This window comes from Erpetoichthys calabaricus, chromosome 4, assembly GCF_900747795.2.
Source record: "Erpetoichthys calabaricus chromosome 4, fErpCal1.3, whole genome shotgun sequence".
NCBI classification, from domain to species: Eukaryota; Metazoa; Chordata; class Cladistia; order Polypteriformes; family Polypteridae; genus Erpetoichthys; species Erpetoichthys calabaricus.
In genome coordinates, this window is record NC_041397.2 from 35,349,149 (window position 1) to 35,374,994 (window position 25,846).

The window sequence follows — 25,846 nt, forward strand, 5'->3', positions numbered from 1 at the left end:
TGTCAGGTACGAACAGGCAAGTGAAGCTAAAATTCACACTGGTTCACCAAAACTGGACAACAGAAGATTGGAAAAACGTTGCCTGGTCTGATGAGTCTCGATAGAATTTGGCTTCAACAACATGAAACCATTGATCCGTCATGTCTTGTATTAACGGTTCAGGCTGGTGGTGGTGGTGTAATGGTGTGAGGGATATTTTCTTGGTATACTTTGGGCCACTTAGTACCAACTGAGCATTGCTTAAATGCCACAGTCTACCTGAATATTGTTGCTGACCATGTCCATCCCTCCATGACCGCTGTGTACTCATCTTCTGATGGCTACTTCCAGGAGGATAACACGCCATGTCACAAAGCTCAAATCATCTCAGACTAGTTTCTTGAACATGATGATGAGTTCACTGTACTCAAATGGCCTCCACAACCATCAGATCTCAATCCAATAGAGCATTTTTGGGATGTGGTGGAACAAGAGACTTGCATCATGGATGTGCAGCCGACAAATCTGAAACAACTGCGTGATGCTATAATGTCAATATGGACCAAAATCCCATAGGAGCTATGCCATGAAGAATTACAACAGTTTTGAAGGCAAAAGTGAGTCAAACCTATTTCTAGCAAGGTGTACCTAATAAATTGGCTGGTGAGTGTATCTGTAATGTTGAATTAGTGAATCTGGAATATTTTAATTTACGCAAACTCTTTAAAGCGTGTTTTGTAACAATGTGCTTTTAAAATTTGGTTTCTCTGGGAATCATTCTTTTAGGTTTGTAATATTAGCTATTGTAAGATTTATGTTTGCATCATTAGTTGGTTTAAAAAAGAACTTGCTAAAGAGTAAAATTTAATGCATTAGTCAAATTGATTAAAATTCCAAGTGTCACAAACCCCTGGTGCTTTACTTGTCCAAATCTTCCTTCCTTCCTTTTTTATATTTGTCCAAACTTTACGATTTACAGTGTGAAAAGTAACTTGTCAGTTTTAAACGAACACATTATTTAAGGACTCCTGTAAAGCAGTGTTTGCTGTGCTTTTTTCAAGGTTTCTTATATGAGTGATCAGACTTTGTTATTGCCTATACCTGTGTACTTATAAAGAGTTAGACAATTTACTGGATTGGTGTTATTTGTACTCAATGGTAACTGAGAGACTTTCTCAAAAACCTTACACTAATGATTAGGGACTTACAACAGTGTGAAAAACTTGAAAGAACCTCACTGGTTTTCTCAGAATTAATCAGACTCACAGTTGTGCTTGAGGACCTGTGTATCATCTCCGAACAGTTGAATCTATATGATCCTCATTGTATCAGCAGAGACAAAGACACACCACAGAAGCAAAAGACATAAAAAGTACTGATAATGTATTTACGTAAAGTAAGGAGGAAATGATGAAAAGTATGGTGTGGCAGGCGGCCGGGCCCATGCCCGGCCAGGACGTCCCTGCAGCATATGTTCCAGGGGAGCAAGGATGGGAAACCCAGTCTCTCCCCCTGGATGCTAGATAGTAGCCTCCCTGGGTTGTTTTGGTGCTTCGGACTCCCACAGGGTTTCATGGGAGTTGTAGTTTGGTGCCGCCCTGTTGGGTTCTGCAGGCGCTGCCAGGGGGTGCTACACCAGGAGCTGCTAGCCCCTTTTGGGCACTAGTTTCACCACACATGGAAGTGCAGCCAGATGTCGGCAATCAAGCACCTGGAGCACTTCCGGGTGTCTAATAAAAGGAGCCAACAACCACCACCCATTGGCCAGAGTCGGGAGGAGAAGGACAAAGCTTGGAGGAGTGGTGGTGGAAGAGAAAGGAGAAGAAAGAGTGTGGTGTGTTTGGTGGTGCTTGCACACTTGGGACTGTGTTGTGCCTGTGGGGATTACGGGGAAGACGTAAAAGTCTTTTTATGTTATACGTGCCTCCAGTGTGAATCTGTGTCGGGTTGGGTGCTTATATAGCGCCTTTTTACAATAAATAAAAGACATTTCTACTCTAACCTTCTCCTAAAAGACAAACAAGACATCAGTGTGCCCTAACATTAGTCATTTTACAATATTATAGGAAATACACTGGAATGAGTACATCCTCAGTAAGCCCCTCAGTTACTAGAGAGAACAGTGTCTTCACGGTCTTCGAGAATCTAGAATTATTTAAATAAACTGTTCATTTAAATAATTTATTAAGATGTTACAAAATTGTGAGTTTAATATTTGTATGCTCTTTAACAGATTTATTCTAAGATTGCAGCCAAATTTACCTTAAAATTGGAGATTTCTGTCTTGTGATTGGCTTTGTGAACAATGCGGGAGAATAGAGGAGACAGAAAATGAAAACAAGAGCTTTTTTTGGATGCTGCAATAATGAACTGCCAAGAGGATTTTCTACTTGTATTTGTCTTCTATGCCTCTAACCAGCATGAAACTACACAAACCCTTCACAATATAGTATAACATGGCCCATAAACAGTCAAAGAAGGTTCTCATGCACACAACAATAACATAATTTGTGTTAAATTAATACTTTAAGGACAACTATGACATATATGTATTTAGGAGTTATTTTAACACCTTAAGAGTTAATTTAATGCTAGCAATTATTATGTGAGCTTCCAAATACAGTCTGATTAGTCTTATTGACGACAAACATATTGGGATTAAGTCCCACATTGATGAGGTTGACAGCAGGTTCATTGTAAGGAACGTTGTCAGAAAGTTGCCAAGAGGTACAGAAGATGTCTCAGAGCTTTGTATTAGTCAAGTGATATCCTATGGTATTCTGTGAAAATACTTGATGGAACTATTTTAGTCCATTCATTTTTTTTTTGGTGTCAATCTGATTTGCACCCAGATGTGATTTTTTGCAAACTGAATTTTTTATACTTTTTCCTAGGCTGACATTTCTAATGCTCTTGTTATTTCATTTGCTTTGCTTCACAATCGGTCCTTGTTTTAAACTGCTACTTTCATCAAAGGTTTAGGCAACCACGCCTGTTAAAGGGAAGGTTTTGGTTGGTCGAGGTTTGTTTCAGTGAAATTTTCTTCTTACTCACTGGTATTCCCAACAGCCTTCAAGAAATGTACACAAGAGCATGGTGAGTAACTAGTGAGAAGAGTACGAGTAATAATAATCATAATCATAATACATTTTACCCTGCATCCCAATCACCAATGTACAATTCAAATATATGACTATGTACTTTCAGTAAGCTTGTCACATTTTAGCTGCTATACTAATTTTAACATTAGTTTTGCAACCAAAATCAAATGAACAACACAAATTTTCTGTTTGCAGATTCTTTTTCAGCAGTGAAGTATGCTGTTTCAGCAGTCCTGCTAATTACGCGTCTCTGAGGTTATACATTTCTATTAACGCACAGGTTGTAGGGATACAGTGGTGTGAAAAACTATTTGCCCCCTTCCTGATTTCTTATTCTTTTGCATGTTTGTCACACAAAATGTTTCTGATCATCAAACACATTTAACCATTAGTCAAATATAACACAAGTAAACACAAAATGCAGTTTGTAAATGGTGGTTTTTATTATTTAGGGAGAAAAAAAAATCCAAACCTACATGGCCCTGTGTGAAAAAGTAATTGCCCCCTGAACCTAATAACTGGTTGGGCTACCCTTAGCAGCAATAACTGCAATCAAGCGTTTGCGATAACTTGCAATGAGTCTTTTACAGCGCTCTGGAGGAATTTTGGCCCACTCATCTTTGCAAAATTGTTGTAATTCAGCTTTATTTGAGGGTTTTCTAGCATGAACCGCCTTTTTAAGGTCATGCCATAGCATCTCAATTGGATTCAGGTCAGGACTTTGACTAGGCCACTCCAAAGTCTTCATTTTGTTTTTCTTCAGCCATTCAGAGGTGGATTTGCTGGTGTGTTTTGGGTCATTGTCCTGTTGCAGCACCCAAGATCGCTTCAGCTTGAGTTGACGAACAGATGGCCGGACATTCTCCTTCAGGATTTTTTGGTAGACAGTAGAATTCATGGTTCCATCTATCACAGCAAGCCTTCCAGGTCCTGAAGCAGCAAAACAACCCCAGACCATCACACTACCACCACCATATTTTACTGTTGGTATGATGTTCTTTTTCTGAAATGCTGTGTTCCTTTTACGCCAGATGTAACGGGACATTTGCCTTCCAAAAAGTTCAACTTTTGTCTCATCAGTCCACAAGGTATTTTCCCAAAAGTCTTGGCAATCATTGAGATGTTTCTTAGCAAAATTGAGACGAGCCCTAATGTTCTTTTTGCTTAAAAGTGGTTTGCGTCTTGGAAATCTGCCATGCAGGCCGTTTTTGCCCAGTCTCTTTCTTATGGTGGAGTCGTGAACACTGACCTTAATTGAGGCAAGTGAGGCCTGCAGTTCTTTAGACGTTGTCCTGGGGTCTTTTGTGACCTCTCGGATGAGTCGTCTCTGCGCTCTTGGGGTAATTTTGGTCGGCCGGCCACTCCTGGGAAGGTTCACCACTGTTCCATGTTTTTGCCATTTGTGGATAATGGCTCTCACTGTGGTTCACTGGAGTCCCAAAGCTTTAGAAATGGCTTTATAACCTTTACCAGACTGATAGATCTCAATTTCTTCTGTTCCCATTTGTTCCTGAATTTCTTTGGATCTTGGCATGATGTCTAGCTTTTGAGGTGCTTTTGGTCTACTTCTCTGTGTCAGGCAGCTCCTATTTAAGTGATTTCTTGATTGAAACAGGTGTGGCAGTAATCAGGCCTGGGGGTGGCTACGGAAATTGAACTCAGGTGTGATACACCACAGTTAGGTTATTTTTTAACAAGGGGGCAATTACTTTTTCACACAGGGCCATGTAGGTTTGGATTTTTTTTCTCCCTAAATAATAAAAACCATCATTTAAAAACTGCATTTTGTGTTTACTTGTGTTATATTTGACTAATGGTTAAATGTGTTTGATGATCAGAAACATTTTGTGTGACAAACATGCAAAAGAATAAGAAATCAGGAAGGGGGCAAATAGTTTTTCACACCACTGTATGTGCTTTATGATTCAAAGAATTAAACACTACAGTAAATAAAATGTTCCTATTAACAAACTGAGTCACGCATGAGTGCTTTCACTCACTACTGATACTGTAAAGTTCTAGTTACGGTTTTGGAATTTTGATATCCACCTTTGTACTAAAGTATTGGTTCTTTTGACATCTCTATAGGGTACAACAATTGTCAGTTTATAATAGTAGAGAATTGTTAAGTGCCAATCTCTGAGAGGTCACCCAACTCTCAAAATTTACACTTTTAACATTTTTTTTTTGTAAAGGGGCACACGGACACAATTTTTTCTATCAAAACAGTATTTAAAAGAAGTAATCCCTTTACCCCATTGTAGAATCGCTACAGTTCAAGCCACACACACAGACCGGTAATTAACAAATAACAATACCATACAAAACATTGTTTTGAAGGAAAATACTGTCTAAAATTATATACTTTTCACATATAAAAATGAACTAGTGAGAACAAATTAAAAATTTTAAAATTATTTTACAGACAAGATTGCAAGTCTACGGACTTCAATTGCACCATACTCAAAGAACCACTGAAGCAAAGGGAGAACATGAAATGGCAAAAATGGCATCACAGAGGAGAAATTAAAACATTTCAGCTTGTGCTTTCCCACAGGAAAGCAAAGCTTTAAGACCACTGAACCACTTACACAAAGTGCATGTCTTCTAGATGTACTTCTATGCCAACAAACTGAGTAGTGATTAGAATAGCAATGATAAAATGGACGTGACAAAAAGGAACTCCTAGTACCAGCAAGCATGCAGATCCCAGCGTCTTAAAGTAAGTCTTATTTGTGGCATTATTAAAATGAAGGCTGCTCACAGAGGTTAAGAGCACTGCAAGCATTAAACGGGATTACTGATGCTAAGCTCTTTCCTGTAGCTTTGGCACTGCTATCAGGTACAGTTTGCAACAACTGGAAAGGTAAAAATGATGTGTACATAAGAGTGGCGTGGTGGTGCAATGATTTGCATTACTGACAACCTGAACTGGTCCTGGGTTACAATCCCAAACCTGTTTGTTTTCTGTGTGGGTTTTCCACCAATTTTTCTTTCCGCATTCCCAAAGATGTACAAGTAAGAATAAGTGGTGACTCTATAATATCCCCAATGTGAGTGAGACAGGCATTTGCATGTACAATCATGGCCGAAATTATCGGCACCCCTGGAATTTCCCCAGAAAATGCACCATCTCTCCCAGAAAATTTTTGCAATTACAAATGTTTTTTGTATATACATGTTTATTTCCTTTATGTGCATTGGAACAACATGAAAAAACAGAAAAAAGCCAAATCTGACATAATGTCACACAGAACTCCAAAAATGGGCCGGACAAAATTATTGCCACCTTTTCAAAATGTTGGGTAAATCGTTTTATTTCAAGCATATGATGCTCGTTTGAACTCACCTGTGGCAAGAAACAGGTACTGGCAATATAGCAATCACATCTGAAGCCAGTTAAAATGGAGAAAAGTTGACTCAACCTTTCTGTTGTGTGTCTGAGTGTGCCACACTAAGCATGGAGAACAGAAAGAAGAGCAGAGAATTGTCTGAGGACTTGAGAACAAAAATTGTGGAAAAATATCAACAATCTCGAGGTTACAAGTCCATCTCCAGAGATCTTCATGTTCCTTTGTCCACTGTGTGCAACATAATCAAGAAATTCACAATACATGGCACTGTAGCTAATCTCCCTGGACGTGGACGGAAGAGAAAAATTGATAAAAGACTGCAACGAAGGATAGTCCGAATGGTGGATAAACAACCCCAATCAACTTCAAAACATATTCAAGCTGTTCTGCAGACTCAGGGTGCAACAGTGTCAGCTCGAACTATCCATAGACATCTGAACAAAATGAAACGCTATGGCAGGAGAGCCAGGAGGACCCCACTGCTGACACAGAAACATAAAAAAGCCAGATTGGAGTTTGCCAAAATGTACTTGAGGAAGCCAAAATCCTTCTGGGCGAACATCTTGTGGACAGATGAGACCAAGGTAGAGCTTTTTGGTAAAGCTCATCATTCTACTGTTTACAGAAAACGGAATGAGGCCTACGAAGAAAAGAACACAGTACCTACAGTCAAACATGGTGGAGGTTCTAAGATGTTTTGGGGATGTTTTGCTGCCTCTGGCACTGGCTGCCTTGACTGTGTGCAAGGCATCATGAAATCTGAAGACTACCAAAAGATATTGGGGCGCAACGTAGGGCCTAGTATCAGAAAGCTAGGTGTGCGTCATAGGTCATGGGTGTTCCAGCAGGACAATGACCCCAAACATACCTCTAAAAGCACCCAGAAATGGTTGAAGACAAAGCGCTGGAGAGTTCTGAAGTGGCCAGCAATGAGACCGGATCTAAATCCAATTGAACACTTATGGAGAGATCTCAAAATTGCTGTTGGGAGAAGACGCCCTTCAAATCTGAGAGACCTTGAGCAGTTTGCAAAAGAAGAGTGGTCGGAAATTCCAGTTGAGAGGTCTAACAAGCTTGTTGATGGTTATAGGAAGTGTTTGATTTCAGTTATTTTTTCCAAATGGCGTGCAACCAAATATTAAGTTGAGCGTGCCAATAATTTTGTCCAGCCCGGTTTTTGAGTTTTGTATGAAATTATGGCATATTTGGCTTTTTTTCTCTGTTTTTGTGTGTTGTTCCAATGCACATAAAGGAAATAAACATGTGTATACCAAAACATTTGTAATTGAAACAATTTTCTGGGAGAAATGGTGCATTTTCTGGGAAAATTCCAGGGGTGCCGATAATTTCTGCCATGACTGTATGTTCTGTAATGGATTTGAATCCTGTTCATACTTGTTTCCCACATTTCTACTAGTACTCCCAGTATGGCCTCATTTTGTCTTCAACCCAGAACTGGATTAAGTAGATTTATTGTAAATTCCTTGGATTCTCAGGTCTCTTATATAAAATGGCACAGTATTTGCATATAACCTATCCACATACTCCCATATACTTTAAATCATGTCTAGATTACTTATAATAACACTAACACTTCCACATATTTCAGCTTCTTTTGCTTTATTGTGCAAATGCTTGATTCATTCTTACCTACGTTATGGCCCACCTTTGTAAGAAACATGCCACTTTTCAAAAGATAAAAGATTTCATTTTCTCTTCAAGAAATAGCACTTTACGCTTAAGGCCCGTTTATACTTGGGCACAGACAGCTGAAAACATGGTCACGCACAGAGGATGTGCACCCTGGGCTGTTTATAGTTGAAGCAGAATAGTGGCAGCAGATTCCCCAGGCTTTTCCCCAAAGTTTTTAATATAAATCTCTTAGCTTTTTCTATTTCTGCCTACACAAAGATTAATCAATACCCAGGGTCTGGACGATTTCTCGCTGTGAATTTGTGGACATTGGGCTATCACTCTGTTCTTTTAATACTGAATTATGTAAGTACAGGTGGCGACACTTCACACAACTGTTCCTTCAAGTAGCGCATGTTTTCTTGTCTAGCGCAGGTGCAGTCGACGTGGCCAGGCATGCACAGAGTTGCACAGTTTTGCTGATGAATGGTTTCTGGTGATGACACCTTTGTGTGGCATCAAATCTCAATCCAGACCCTTTCCACGTGTAGCTCCTAGCTTGTAGAACATGCTACCCACTTCCATTTGCAACTCTGCTTCCCTAAATGTATTTAAGAAGCATTTGAAGACTCTCTTGTTTGGTGATTTTTTTGTCTAACCGAGTTGTTAAGATTTTTTGTAACCAAGGAACTGTAACTAGTTTGAATTCTACTCCGAGCCCTTCACTTGTGATGATCAATTCTGTCACTATCATTTTCCCCAAACGATCCCCCAGACTGGTTTACTCAATTATGTTGACCTCCTTTGTAAGTCGCTTTGGATAAAGACGTCTGCTAAGCAAATGGATTAAAAGGTATATCCCCAAATAAATACAGAGATTCTGTAATGAGGGTTGTAGAGTTGTTTTCCCTCAACTATCCAAACAACATGAAGAGAATCACGACTGGTTTGCTGCCCTGTGCCCTTTGCTGCCACAGTTATTCCCATTCCCTTCCCATTAATGATATATATATTATATAGTGCCCAGACACAACCTCACCAACACAGGTCCCTGTTTAAATATAAGATTTATTAGCACAAATGGCCAAAGTAACATAAACACAAGCACAATTCTTTTCTTCTCTCTTTTTCTTCCTCCTTTCACTCCTCCAGGCAAGTTTAGTCCTCTTCCACTGGCTTCCAACTTGCCTGGGTGCGATTGAGCGGCTTCTTTTATCTATGATCCAGGAGTACTTCTGGTGCCAGGACACACTCCACTGGAAGCACTTCTGGGTTGAAAGAAAGTGTCTGAAAGTGGAGCAGCTGCCCCTGGCAGTTCCTATGGAACCCAACAGGGCTGCCCTATAAGACTTCAGGTCCCAGAATACCCTGCAGGTATCCATTTGGAAAACCTAATGAAGTGATGCCGCCATCTAGCGAATTCAGGGAGAAAATATTCACCAATGCTCATCTCCCTCGGTCCTTCCATTGCACTGGGCTCCCAGCCAGGTAAGGATTCAGTTCAGTCCTGGCCAGCATGCCAGCCTATGTGTGCTGTCCTTTACATATACTGTAAATTCTTACTTGCGTAAACTGACCTTATCATTACAATAATTTTGTTCATAAGAATTACTTACAAATGTTTTTAAATCACTTCAGCTTTTTTTTTGTGTCTGGTGTCTCCTGACTCACCAGTACACGAAAACCTAATGATATATGATACACCATTTGACTCTTCTTGATGTCTAGTTATGCAAGATGTCAGACTTTCTGCAGTTCCCCAACCCTCATTTTTTGACCCTCTAAACAATATTTTGTGCAAGAGATGGCACCCTTATGATAAAAGTTAAACCAATTGGTTTCTTCAGCAAAAATGATCCAAAGGACTTGAAGCTGGGCATGCCCCTCGTGGCTTGCGAAGGGTCAAAGTTACTCCTTTCACAAAATGTCAAAAAATGGGGATTGGTGATATAGCCATGTCGAGTGTTGTTTTATAGTGTTTCAGGGTAGTTAATTACAAATATATTTTTGGTATTTGGTTCTTTACCTCTGGTCCTATAGTCCTCTAAAAAGCCATTTCCAGAAGGTTAATGATGGCAAATTTCAAACATGAGCATATGGGGTTTCATTTTAGACAATTTCAAGGTCAATGATTACAAATGTGATTTTTTTTATCATCTATGCACCTCTATCAGATGGTGAAAAATTACATATTTTAATTACAATCGAGTCTATTCGAAATTTTAAATATTTCAATTGATGCGCACACTTTAATATTCCAAAGACTAGATGACAAGTGATTTTGTTTATTATGTCCCTCTATCTCACGATGTAAATCATTGCATTTCTTATAAACATGGTGGCTTACATGGATTCAGATTTTTCGTTTTTATCTTCCTATCTTTATTTGAGAGTGTGCGTTCGAGTCGCCTAATGTGCCAAAGGACTGACGTCCTGCTTTGCGCCCAGTGCTGCTGGGATAGGCTTTGATTCCCTGAAATTTTATCTGAAACTAATAAAAAATAATGGGGCAGATTGCTTCCCGTGTTCCCCATATGTGCAGAAGATTGGATTCCAATGTTTGCTCTGTGGCCATTTTGTGTGTGTGTGTGTGTGTGTGTCCTAAGTCACCGAATTTCTCTCTCCTGGACGACCTTCCATTTGAATGAGGTGAGATGCAGCCGGAGGCGCCGATCCGCTAGACAGATATGCGCACATTTAACTGCCGATTTATTTTAGCATATACCTATCAACACGTTTCCACACATACCCATTTAAAATCCCCGAAAGGTACAAGAACACAAATTGAACTAATACGCAGGATTTAACAAATGTCAAAAATGTGCGACTGACGCCGCGGCATCTGCCTTTACGTGAAATGATGATTAATAAAAAGTATTTAAACCATGGGTTATAGTACAGATAGAATTAGCGTTACCTTGTATAAAAAATCTTCTGCACTCTAAGAACCTTCGCGGCGACTAAAGTTGCTTGCAGACCGTGCATTAATAAGTACTTGGACCCTCTATCTAGCCAAAAGCAAGTCGCTTAAACACCAGTCACGGTGTTGTAACGCTATCGTTAATTTTCCTTTTCGTCCACCGGAGCGCGAGACTTTTGAGGATTCTTTTTACTATTGTTAATTAGCTCACCCCGTACACACTCTCATGTCCGTTTCGCTCTCCGTCCTCAATCGATTTATATCGACTCAAACTTTGCCCCTCTTTCACCGCCCCCTACCCCTTTCTCATTTTGTTCCAAGCGACGCGAGTCAACTAAATAACTTGTGACGATGCGCAGGGAGGCCCTGAACTGAATGGAAGCCTCCCGAGCTCGGCGCACGCTGGCAAGTTCAAAACAAACGCACGCGCACACTGGACAGCCACCGCTTTCTCCGCTCGCGCCAAGACTCTTCCCAGCAGCTGCAGCAGGAGCAGGACTATAAGGCTGCGCTGACCGAGAGAGCGTTCTACTCTCCGGGAGAGCTTCTATCCTCCCGATTTAATTGTGCTTCTAGAATACTACAGACTTGTAAGCGTCAAATGACGTATTCAAGTTGTACACACTTACCGAAGGCGAGGAACATCAAGCACGCGGATAGTTTGTTCACGAGAAGACGGCGAGTAAGCTGCATGTTCGGAGCCGGCGATGTGACCAAATTCAGCAGGCTTTCTGTTCAGGATGTTTTCAGGAACCCGCCGATACAGGCGGTCTGCTGTCAGAGCGACAAAAGCGACGCTCCGGCGCACTCTGGTGGCTGCGCGGCTCTTGCAGTTTCTCGGTGCCCCTCCTTGCCAGCTCTTTTCTAATCCGATGACAGAGGTACGGTCCAGTTCTTCAGTCATTTTACTCTAAACGAACAGACCATCAAACCTCGCGTTAAAATGTAAAAGTCATCAAAGAGCTACATGATAAAAAGTAACTGCTTAGAGAGAGAATAAAGATAAAAGTCTCAATCCGTTTTCTAGTTGTTCTACTACAAACCCAGGACGGGATGAAGCCCCTCTTCCACACAGTACAGCTGCACAATTCATATGGAGCAGAAATACAGAATTTTATGATGCAACCTTTATACAGATTTAACTGAGATTTGCCTAATATGTAAAAGTACTTTAGTTTATTTGTTTGCAACATCCAGGAACAGGTCCAACATCATTGTGACATTTGCTCATGCTGATGTTGACCGAACACAGAGAACAGATCAGAACCTTAAGATAATGGTGCCAGGAAAACTACCCGTCCCTCTCACTGTGGCCAGTACTGAAGAGATAATAATAGATTTCAGGAAGCAAAGAGGTGTACACTCCCCTATACCACCAATAAGACCTCTGTGAAAAGGGTGAGCAGTTTTAAGTTCCTCAGTGCACAAATCACAGAAGAACTCACATAGACTGTTCACCAGGGCCATCTTAATGCATGGGTACACAGGGCAGTTGCCCCGGGGCCCCATGCTAATCTACAGTATGTATGTTGTGACTTGCTGAGTGGTTATGTAGGTAGGGGCCCCAGTGCACTGCTCTGCCCGGGGGCCTATAATGCTGTTAAGACGGCCCTGCTGTTCACACCGTTAAAATAGTAAAGAAGATGCAACACCGCCTTTTTTACCTTAAGTGGCTGAACAGATTTAGCATGAACCTGCATAACCTCAGATCATTTTATTGTACACCTGTACCACTGAAAGCATCCTAACTGGTTGCATCACTGCCTGCCCATAACCACAAAGCCTTGCAGAGAGTGGTGCGTTCTGCCCAATAAATCAGTAGGGGTGAAGCTCCTAATCTTCAAGACATACATGTTAGACTGTGTCTAAGGAAACATCAATGACCCCGGTCATCCTAATCATGTAGTGTTCACATTATTAACTTCAGGCAGACAATACCATAGCATCAGGTTCCAGATCAGCAGCTTCTGAAACAGCTTCTTCCATCAAGCTGCTACCTCTGGTACTAACCCCTACGTATGAGCACTCCTCCCTTCGCCCACGTTCAAGCTACTGTTCCTTTATCCTTATATTCCTTTTCACCACAACTATTTTGTGTCATTAGTAAGCATTGTACAGTTTAAGAACTGCCAGTATGCATTTATATATGTGATGAGTTTATTTTGTACAATGTGTGACTGATGAATTGATACATAAACGTATACAGTATGTGTATATTCTGTTGTATAAATGTGCACTCAAATTAATGTTGCTGTACTGCAGTGCAATGTTTACACAAGTTTTTCACTTCACTTGTACACTTGTATTTAAGTATTTTAAGTATTTAAATAAAGTGCATGTTGCATGAATATTAAATTTAATATAGCAGTGAAATTAAAGTACCACTGCACTATGTCAGTGGCACAGTGATTGGTATAACTGTCTCACAGATCCATCATCCCAGATTCAAATCCAATGCCTGGCTGTTGTTTGCACTTTCTCCTAATTTTCTGGGTGGATTTTTGTCCAGTTACTCTAGTTTTACCTCACAATTCCCAAAAATATGCAAGTTAGATTATGCTGCCAGGATAGGCCTGAGCACCCCCATAACTGTGAATCAAATTAAGCATGCTTCAGAATGTATGCACAGTGGATTCAGAACGTTTTCAGATTAATTCACTTTTTAACATTTTGTTATGTTGCAGCCTCATTGAAGTGTTTCTAAACCTTGTTTGGAATCCATCTGTGGTCAGTTTAATTGATTGGACATGGTTAGGAAAGGCATACATCATCAGAAACCAGGCCTTGAGGTTAATGGAATTGCCTGCAGGCCATAAAGACAGGATTGTGTCGAGGTACAGATCTGGAAGGGCTACAACAAAATCCTACAGAGTTGAAGGTTCTCACGGGCCCAAGTTGCCTTTATAAGTTAAATGGAAGAACTACCTAAAGGACTATGAGAAATACTGTACAATTCTCTGGTTTGATGAAACCAAGGTTATAATTATGTTTGAAGGAAACCAGGCTCCACTTATTACCTGTGCAATATCATTACGATGGCGATCTTCTTACAAGACATTGACCCTTAGCACAAAGCAAAGATAAAACAGAGGTGGCTTAGGGACAACTTGAACCCATTCAAATATCTCTCACGACCTAAAAATGGTTGTCCACCACCAGTATCCATCTGACCTGATAGAGTTGAGAGGATCTACCGAAAAGAATGGCAGAAATAGCCCCAAAATCCAGGTAAGTGAAACTTATCGTTTCAAACCCAAAATATGTGAAATGTTTGTCGATTTAGCTTGCCAGTCCGAAAAAGACCCCTCATTTTATTGGAGGTGGTTGGTATGGAAAACATGCCTTGTTATCTCAACCCTCTAAGCAAACAAGAACAACAAAAATTGAAGTATCAGTAAGAATGAAAATGGAACTTTGACAACTAAAATGCATATAATTTTCAACAAATTACAATTTTGATTATACAGTTAATTCATATTTTATTTTAACTGCCATTTTACCTAAGGCAGCTAACAATATCACAATATAGTACAATTATATACATACATTTTTTTTACAGTTAGAGCACAGGCAGGTTAAAAGTCTTTCTCGTGTCTACACAATGAGCCAGAAGTGGAAATTACACCAGCAACCCTTTAAAATTGTTTGCCTGGGCCACTAAACCATACTACTTCCATTTAATGTGTAGTGTAGCAGACTCTTGCTCTAAAAACTGGATCTGTATCACCAAATTATTAATTGCTCTCAGATCAGTTCTTTTGTTTGACTGTATTATCAGACTCATCTTTAGAGACTTGCAATATATTATATATAAGGACTCTACTCTTCTACTAATTATATATCTGTGTTATGTAAGCTCGTATTGATTTATGTTTGTTACTTTTTTATTATTATTCTTATATAATTTAGCTTTTCTTTTCTTGCAACTATTTCTTCAACATCTTGTAAAGCACTTTGAGCTACCGGTATATCCTATGTATCAAAATATGCTATAGAAATAAATGTTGTTGCTAACATGAGACAAGTTCTGCACATGCAATATCACAAGATGTATTGAGTTATACATGTACAATCTAGAAACATGCAGGCAATTTTGACTCACAAACTCATTCAGTCACTTATTTGTGATCCTCATATTCCCAAGCAGGGTTGCAGGAGCCAGTATTGGGCATATCAGGTGTAAAATAGTAACTACATCTGAACTTGGGATTAATATGTATTTATATTTTATATAAACTGTCTATTAATTTTTTAATCCTGCTTATTCAAGTAGAGAGTTTACACTGTGGGCAGAGTTTACCATTAAATCATTAGGAACAAGACAGGAACTGAGCTATGGTCATTGGACTGAGAGCTGGCGCATGGATATACAGTAAGTACATTTTTCACACATAAGGGCAGCTCACATCTATTCAGTTTGGTGGAGTTAAAGATATAACATCTACTGGAAATCCCACACAACAACACACAGCACCTTCTTAGTAAACAAATAGTTTTCTTGACAAGAATGAGCCCCATCACTTTTTAGTAAAATGTTTAATAAAATAGCATTTACTGAAAAGCAGTTGAATAGTAAACTGACTAATGTGGAATTGCATTAGGCAGTCATAAGAAAAGAAACAGTAAAATATTTGACAAGAAAACAAAAGATTCATTTTACTTTTCCTCTAAATTGCAGAAATTATGATATTACCAGTAACAGTGCACTGCACAATAACATGCAGTGAATACACTTGACTTGAGCATTCCTAGTTCTCATACTCTTTCTCTGTACGTTTAGCATTCATTTGCTCAGAGGTTGATCGCTTGGTGCTTTCTGAGCAGCTCTTGTTTTCTCCACCCTAACGGCCCGCTTCTTCTCTTCTTTCATCTGCATCTTTTCACGTTAAAACTGATTAAGTCAGTATTTGTGTATGCTAGTATTCATTTTTCACTTAAGTCTTCAATCTGCCTCAAGGATGATTTAAGATATAAAGAGGTAGGGGAAGTGACGACGAAGGTGGCAGGGATGAGAACGGTGTCTGTACGCATGCGCCACACGCCTGCCCTGCTGGCCACTGCTGAGAGTTGATTCTACAATAAAATAAAATAAAAATAAATAGAGGAATAAAAGGGGACAGTAGACATCACGTAGTATATGTGTACCAAATTTCAGGTCAGTAGTTCAAACGGTTTGCGAGCTACGGGTGATTTAAAATCCTGGACAGACAAATGAACAGCCACGGTAGCATATTATATATAAATATTTTAGGTAAATGAAGGCAATAAGGACTAACATGTTTTATTCATGGCCACTTATAAAACAGCATGACCAGCCCAGCAATAGCTCTAAGATTATTGTTTTACTGTTTCTGTTTTTTTTGTACTGTTTTTGTTGAGAGAAGATTTTCCCAAAGTAAAAATGCACTAACTAAAACAGACTTTTTCAAGAAAGACTTAGACGTTTTAACTGGGTTAGCTATGGTAACAAATTAACAAATCACTGCTGAAAACCTTGACATGATGAAATTGATACAGAATGCAAAAAATCTTTGTAAAATGACTAATTATATCTTTATAATACCTGAGGAGATAAGCAGATTGTAGATGGGGTTAAGTCACATTTTTGCTTAGGTTTGTAGAAGACAGAGATAGCCCTGATATCCTGCCAGACTATAACATTTATTCAATAGCAGCTATAGATGTGGTGACTGCGGCCTTTGCTAATGACATCTTTGCTCCATGTTTGCGATTATAATGAAGATTGAAAAGCCTCTTTGGTGTCAACTGTCAGTAGTTTTCTGATACAGTATTACCATTTTAAATATGTTAAAAGTCAATGTGCACATGTCTTAAGCATTGAAGGTTTAAGAAGGTAATTGCCACTAAAACATATTTCTGCCAGTCTGAAAATGACATTCCTCTGTGAACTGTGGGCACTTCTTGTAAATTAAGTACCTTGACCCCTTGCCACTTACCTGCTGAAATAAATGCTTGTTTCCCAGTTCTCTGGGATGCTGACACAACCTCCTAGCTGGTCCAAGGGACTAAAAAGCAATTATAAGGCAAATGGGTTTCAGCTTTAGCGCTACATTGAATCCTGAAGTCAAACACTATTTGCATATTTTATTTTTTACATTTTATTATGAGCTCTTCCTCCAAATTCCTTTTCACCCATAATTGTTTTAGGCCTTTATTTCAAATTATTTTTATGAAAATGTAACTCACTAAATCATGATACCTTAGTTCTGACAAGTTTTTTTTTCTCTGAAAATGCCTATATAAACAAAGAAAGAAAGAACTCTTCATAGAAGCCATCATCACATCTAGGACTGAATCAGAGTCCACACTATATAATTAGTGTATAATTAGGAGGACAGGCACTTCAAGTTTATTTTTCTCTTCCATGCACAACTTACATTTTGATTAATAATTTTTAAGTGTATAACTTATGTCATTTAGATTTTATAGTTAGGTGTTTTGAAAGTTTATGTTCAATGTACGTGTTGTGCTTGGTCGTCATACAGTATGACACAACTGGCATCCCCTAAACTCTATTGACAAGAAATATTTGTTTAATTAAGTGCGGGTGCATACTATGAACATACTGTATTATATCTTTAAGTGGTAATTGTAAAGGTCTAACATATTAAGTCTTCCTAGGTTTCCAAGTTTGGTACCGTACAGCCTTACTTGGACTGATCTCTCTACATTGTGATAATGAATCCCAAAATGAAATCACTGTGGATAAAATTACAGCTTTAACATCTGCCATTTATGTTTGGGCTAATAACTTTGAACTCTGTTAATTTAGTCAGTATTTCCAGTTTTATTAAAGCAAGGGAAAAATGGCATCTGACATAAGGATTGTGGCAGTCAGTTACATAGCATTGCTGCTGTTTATTTTTTTACGTAGTTGTGCCCATTTTGAGTTTCTCCTAGTCAGAAAGGTCTAATGGCATCACATCTTTGCATAATTGATGTCTAGAACATACTATGAAACAGCCTGTAAAACGTTCCTGATTTGAACTTCCTGCCCACTATGAGATTCAAAAGTAGCATTACAGTCTAATGTATTATGCATGTTATACCCTGAATGTTACCACCTCCGACGCTGTTGAATCTACCAGTACACCACTTTGATTGTGCTGAGGTTGTGCTCTATCAAAAGAAGTCAAAACAAACTCGGTGATTGACAAAAATGTTTGCTATGTGCATTTTTATAGTTTTACGTCACAAAATATGAAATAAAGCCAAAAGAAATAGTTTTTTAAGAATCTTTATCAAATATGAGTGGTACAGAGGTTGGCATTACAACCTCATGGATCCTTTGGTTTGGTTTTAAATCCCAAACCTAGTTGTTGTCTGTGTGGTATTGTTGTAGTTTGCATGTTCTCACTGTGTCTTTGTGGCTTTTCCTCCCACAAGGTCAGGTCAATTGGTAATTCAAAATTGGTCCTGTGTGGTCCTGCACATGGGTGCACATTGCAATGGACTGGTGGCCCCTCCTCCACAGATGGTTCTTGCTTTGCACCCAATTTTGCTGAGATAGGTTCTTACGCCCTGCAGCCCTGAATTGATTGAAGTGGGCTTGAGAATGTTATGTATCAAATATACCATTGTTGCGCATATTATATTCCAATTATGAATATTCGTTGCGAGGTGTCAGAGGAACCATCTGAAACCAGCCCAATCTAATTCAGAGTCATGCTGGGGCAGAACATATGTCGGCAACTGGTTGCCAGTCCAAAAAAGAGCTTAGTTACACATATGCACACAATTTAAATTGGCAACAAACCTAATATGCCTGGACTTTATGTTATACAGTACCAATCAAAAAACATTGCAAGGTAAATAACAATTATACCAACACAACTTATGGATTGATCTTATTGATTCAATATTTTATAATCTTCTTAGTTTTTATAATATATAATATAGAATATAAGTATTTATGATAAAGTATTCATGTTTTTTTCAAAAGTAGCATAATGATTACTTCGCCTGATCCATTTCTGTAGGATCGTGAATTTCAATCCTGGCTTTCTCATTGCCTGTTTTAAGTTTACAAAGTTTCCCCCTGCACACATTGGTTTCTTCCAGGTAATTAGGTTTCATGTTGTAAATCAGCCTATTATGAGGGAATGAGTCCTACTATGGATTAAGTTGATTCTCATGTTATGTTTATTGCTGTCAAGAAAGACCCTAATTCTTCTTAATCCTGCAAAGGAATACTTTATGTAGATTTAGAAAACAGGTGGATATTTTGTCAAGTTACAGTACATGAGCCCCATTAAAAGCTGTTAGCAATTTTCTCTTTACAATGTTAGCATTTATTATTACTATTTCTTTCATCAGGTATAACATTTATTAAGAATCACTCAGTGTACAATATTTGGCTTTACACTGAGTAATTCTTAAAAACAAGAGAGGAAACTGTGGACCTTAGAATAAAAATTATGTACTACTAGACATTTTTTCTTAGGCTGTATATTTCCTTCCTCTATATTTTAGTGACCTGTTTATCATTATTATAGTTGCATGAAGATGAAGCTTCAAGTACAAGACAGTTTGAGAATGTTACTGACACACAGCTCCATTCTTTTCAGGGCAAACTGTATACAGAATCACATATTGTCCTAGAAAGGTAAGAATAATTATTTAAAACTTGGGGCATCATACACTGTTACTTTTTCCCATCCTTTGCTCTGGCAAAAGTTACAAGACCATTAGCACTCCCTCGACTTGATTCAGCGACAGTTTTTATCCTCCAGTCTTAAGGTCGCTCATCTGTTCAAGAACACCATAATTTTAGTGGCAACTGTATGAGTATAACTCTTGTGCCAACATATATTTTGTGACATAGTATTTGCTGCATATTTAATGGACTGTTTGTTGCTGGTGTTATGCTACAGTCGTTGCGAGACAGGCAAGTAAGTATTGCACTGTTTACACTTCACAATAAACTTGAACTTGGGCAGGAGTCCATCACAAGAAAAAGATGTCCCACAGACTCATTCATAGTGGACCAGTTTAGAGTCACCATTCCCCCTAACCCAGGGGTCTCCAACCTTTTTTCCCCTGAGAGCTACTTTTACAAAATGAAAATGGCTGAGAGCTACTCATGTTTTCTAACATTTATTCTCGTATCTTATTTCAACCCAAACAAACTGAATAAGCTTGTTTTGCCTGAACATTTACAAAATGTTGGTGTCCACAACTCACATTTTGTATTAAAACATCACAAAAAATATATAGTTCACCTGCAAGTGCATTTTGTATGTCTGTTTGCATTTTCTATCTCACACTATTGATTTAAAACATGAATGCTGTCAAAACAAAACAATGCAATTCCAAATACACAGATATTACTTATTCATTTGTCACTGTTTCACTTCACAAGAGTATTCACATGTCCAGTTGCATGTGTGATGTGTTTTTTAGTTAGTCAGATGACTGGCACTGCATTGAGTCAACAAGAGAGGCAGGTGTATGGTGGTGTGTAGCCACTTAGGTTCACTCTTATGGAGTCATTTAAATGTTCATCTGTCAGTCTTGTTCTGAACTTTGATTTCATGACATTCATGTCAGACTCACAGAGATATGGATACCCAAACAAAGCAGACATTTTCAGAGCTGCTTGGTAAAGATTCTTATAGTTATCTGGCTCTACTAAGCTCCAGAAATGCTGAGAATGCTGTTGAGACTTTAACTGCACATTATTTTGAAGGTTTACTAATATATAATATATAAAATCCAATGTCTGTATGTCTGTCCACTTTTCACGAGAGAACTACTTAATGGATTTAGATCGGGTTTCTTTTCTATAATTTGCTTGAACATTCCGGTTGATTTTGCGACTTCTCTCATTCCTCTATGTATCATAGTTCGTTTGCAGTACCGATTTATTTGCGTGTTCCAAGAAACACGCAGCAGGCATAAGGGAGGGGCTTTCCTCACTCAATCGCCAGCTTCTGGCCGTGTTCCTTAACTCCACTTAGCTAGTGAATGAGAGAACAATTGAATTCAACTTTGTTTGATATTTAAAATAAACTGTTACTTAGGTCTTGATAAGTTTGAGTCCAGATATTCTCTTAAGTGTATGCTCCATTGAGAAGAGATTGCAATTCAGATTGTGGATTGTGATTTTGTGTTAAAAGGATCATGATATGATTTTTGGAAAGATTGCTCACCCCTAATTCGACTAATCAAGTTTTCAAATTTATGTAGGATTCATTAACCCTTTGGTGAGCTACGTAAAAAGGGGTTGCGAGCTACTGGTTGCTCGCGAGCGATGTGTTGGAGACTCCTGCCCTAACCTGTATGTCATTGAGATCTGGAAGGAAAATGAAGTACCTTATTGGAAACTCCACACAATGTCTTGTCTTGAATTTGTACCTAAACATCTAGAGCTAAGAGGCATTAGGGTTAATCACTGCTCCACCATAATGCCACCAAATGTTTTAGTATTCCTGATAACTTAAACATAATTACAGTATACATTGTCACAATGAAGTATTACTGAATGAGATTATAACTGCTGGGATAGGCTCCAGCTTTCCCGTAACTGTGCTCTGATTGGATGGTAACCCAATTTTTTTCAGTAGAATTCTGAGTTTAAATGATAACTGTCCAGGGTAGGATTTTCTGCAGTTCCCTGGGTTTCATTTCAAATCTATAGCGAAAATGATTACATGAAAAACATTAAGGGAAATATAGCCAAGAATGCAATGACATGACAACTATTGTTTTTGGCACCAAAAGAACACACGGAAATATTCAGTTCTTCTCTGACTTTTTTTTATTATCCAGCCAGCCATCCATTTTTCAACCCGCTGAATCCAAACACAGGGTCACGGGGGTCTGCTGGAGCCAATCCCAGCCAACACAGGGCACAAGGCAGGAACCAATCCTGGGCAGGGTGCCAACCCACCGCAGGACCTTTTTTATTATGCAAATAAATATTCATTGTCGAGTATTCTAATCTTTGTTATTAAAAGCTCTTAAATCAATACATAATGTCTATGCCAACATTATCCCAGACAATAGAAATTATGTCATTAGGAGCCATTCTAGTGTGAATGCAGAGTAATGCATAAAAATATCTAACATTTGTAGATGAAGTTGAAATTTTTTTGCTATATGCAACTAATACAAGTACTGGCACAATATAATTCATACTTGTACTCTCTCAAATTATAACATTAGTTCAAACTGCACTCTTAAGTATGCAACTCATAGGGTCATAGGGTCATTATTGTCATGTGTACAGAATACAGTGAAATTCTTACCTAAATGTTCTAATCAACATGCAATATGGCACCACTCTCTAGCACCACTACCTTACCTTTGTGGATAACCTGATTATTATTAACCTTAGACAATAATTTAATATGATTAAGCATTTGTGACAACTAAGCAAAGGCAACAGTACAAAACACAAAATATACAGTGCAAACCAAACAGCATACATGGTGCACATAATAAACATATGTGCCTATTGCTTTTGAAAAACATGGAAATATTATTGCTGACTATCCATATTTTACAGGTACAATTTACTATCAGTAAAGCAGAACTGAAAGACAAATAAATGAACATTGTGAATTTGAATTCAACATGGTGAATTTCAAAAAGATACAATAAAGTGAGGGGTTTTGGCCAGCATTTGTTACCTTGATTAAATTATAACAAGAAACAAAATCCAAAAGCTGTTAATTCTTGTGACTGAGAAAGAGAGTTCTCAATCAATCACTGCATAAGAACACTGACTAGCTCCACAAAATAATAAATCTTATTAAGCAGCCAACAAACAATGGAAATTAAGCTACAGTACAATATATTTAACCTTGGAATGCAATACATATTATATTTCTTTACCTTAATTGCTGTATTATAATTAAGCATTAAATATTTATGGGATTATATCAACACTCATGTAGTAAATTACTCCTGGGATAAATCCATCAATTTTTAAAACAGAGCCAAAGAATAGCCATGCATAATTGGGCAAAAGGCAGAAATTAACACTTACAGGATACGTGTGAGGGAAGGTCTGCAGTACGAATGACGGATGTTTTTAAGGTTGAGGTGGGATTACATCAGGGATCAGCTCTGGGCCCAATCTGTGCCACCACAACCTGATCAAAGCACTGTGATGTCCCTACATTGATGGACTGAAGGCCAGAGGTCCACATGACCATCATCATCAAATCTTCCATGTGAAGCTTGAAAATCATGAGGACTGATTGAGGTCACTGATGTTAGGTAGAATGCCTAGAGGGGGCTGGGTGGTCTCATGGCCTTGGAACCCCTGCGGATTTTTTTTTTTTTTTTCTCGAGCCGTCTGGAGGTTTTTTTTTTGTTTGTTTTTTTCTGCCACCCTGGCCATCAAACCTTACTTTTATTCTATGGTAATTAGTACTGCCTAATTTTATTTTTATATTTTGTCTTTTTTTCTCTTTCTTCATCCTGTAAAGCACTTTGGAGGATCAAAGGTGGGCATGTTTCCTGTGGAAGATGAATGTTCTCTTCGTTCTCTTGTACTAATCCTTGTCTAAGGAGTTAAGCAGAAGTAAGCTTTAAAAACATGCTTTGCTGAGCAAACAGAAAAAATATTTGTCAGAAGGACTCAAGGTCTAAGCTTCCACACTGAGACTGCCTTATCACGTTCTCCCTTTGTTTACATCTGAACGCCATAACAAGGAGCCAAGGAATCAAGGTGCACAAGGAGCATTGAAGGGGCTCAAGGATTGTGTATAATAAAGTGTTGACTGTTGCATTTTCATAATGAATATTAAATCACGCATTCTAGGGGTATAAAAACCTGCCCCACCCAATAAACAATTGTTCAGAGAGCCCTGACGCTGTCATGTAATATTGATTGCCTGCTTTTCTGAAACCTGCTCACTGTGACGATGTAAAATAATAAAGCTGCTATATGACCCCACCTGCTGTCTTGTCTAAGTGATCGTCCACATTCCAAAGATTCGAGACCATTAAAGAGTCAAGCCTGTAAGTAATGTTCCCTAATCCACAATAGCTGAACCCCACAGAATCATATGCAAATCAGGAATCAACTCCAGACACAAAAACATTAGTTCTCAAGAAAAACAACAGTAAGAGAACCAAACAAGAAAAAATAACAATAGGCTGCATCATCAGTGAAAAGCATTTAGCCACCTTCAAAAAGCTAACAATAGCACACAGGGATGACAAAAAATATTAAGACTTGCTGGTTAGCATATTGTACATTGTCATTAGTAAAAAAGGCTGGCTTCTCCTTCTTAATCCTGAGATCTCTTGACATGATTACTGCTGTGTGCTAAAACTTTACACATCCATTACAGCCATCAAAAGCTAGATTTTTTTTGTCATTAAAGGCTATGGAACATAACTTCCGTATTTCTGACTTACCTTTTGTTATTATAAGGGCATTAAGATATCAATTTTAAAAATCAATCAGTGTTATCAATGTTTATTTTAATTATTTCTGGCTCAGCCAACAACCAGTTTTGAACACAGTCTGTGTCTTACGTGGCTGCTGACTTGACACACAAGGTTTAAAACAATAAAATGTAATAGAAAATAAATATTAAGGTCACCTGTATTAAATTTTTGATGTAACTGTAAAGGAGAGAAAAGAGAAAATGAGTTTAGTTTATCCACATTTGTTATTCATTCCCTGCTTACCCCTGCCCACAGCACTCAACCGACATCTTGTGTAGCAAAACATATGCACACCCAAGCCCTTGTCCTGCTGGTTTTTTTTTTAATAAACAGAGGAGGTAGTGATTAATGACTGCGTTTGATATGTTTCAGCAATCACTAATGATTTTATCTGTTTTTTTATCATGCATTATGGGGAGCTGTACACATTTTTACTTTCTCCTCGATCATGTCAGTTTGCACACCCAATGAATCCTGCTTTCATGAAGGACTGTGTTTTCAAATGTCACATTTGTTTGGAGGCTGCAGTCTAGTTTTCATCTGCTTCTTTTATGCAACTGTGTATAAATTATACTGTATGCACTTTGTGCTCTGCAGATGTGCCATGATGAAAAAAGTAATAATTTAACAGCAGTAACAAAAAATATTTTAAAAGCACTTATGGTACAAATGTATACCTGTATGTAGCACCCATGAATAATAAATCATTATTTGAATATATCCAGATATACACTTATTTTCAATGCGAGTATTATGGTCTAATTTGACAGCTTTATTTATAATTAACAAACTAATTAGTTCACTGCATTCCCCATTTTAAAAAAAACTGATTTCTGGGAAGGTACCGCATCGCCACCCAAACTTTGTGCTCTGCGGGATAAATGATGTGTGCTGAAGCATAGTTGCACACTAGTGCACCTTAGTGGGAACATTCCCTGTAAGTCAATGTCTCTGTAAGTCTCTACTTTTTTAAAATGATACTAGTGCCTCTCTTATCCTAACATGGTGCTGCCTATTGACTGCTGCAGATGTTTCATTGGATTCTTCCATGTCTTCCTTTGTTTCTCTGTTGGAGAGTTATGCACACTTGGCATGTGATGAGTTAAAAATTACATTGTTGTTTTTGTGGTATTGTATGAGGAAGTCGGGGTTGACAGAGAAGTATGTAAGATTGGTACAGGATACATATGAGGGAAGTGAGACAGTGGTGAGGTTTGCAGTACGATTGATGGATGTGTTTAAGGTTGAGGTGGGATTACATCAGGGATCAGCTCTGGGCCCTTTCTTATTTGTAATGGTGACAGTTTGACAGAGGAGATTAGACAGGCGTCCCCGTGGACTATGATGTTTACGGATAACATTGTGATCTGTAATGAGAGTAGGGAGCAGGTTAAGGAGACCCTGGAGAGGTGTAGATATGCTCTAGAGAGGAG

The 25,846-nt window shown here is 38.5% G+C and overlaps 1 protein-coding gene across 1 annotated transcript in view; it reads right to left on the minus strand.

Moving 5' to 3' along the window:
• Positions 1-11,937, minus strand: part of b3glcta (beta 3-glucosyltransferase a) — a 455,564-nt gene extending 443,627 nt beyond the window's left edge. The window contains exon 1 of the mRNA XM_051927190.1: positions 11,615-11,937. Within this exon, the coding sequence (XP_051783150.1) occupies positions 11,615-11,678 (64 nt within the window). The 5' untranslated portion in view covers positions 11,679-11,937. The remainder of the gene's footprint in view (positions 1-11,614) is intronic.
• Positions 11,938-25,846: the final 13,909 nt, after the last annotated feature.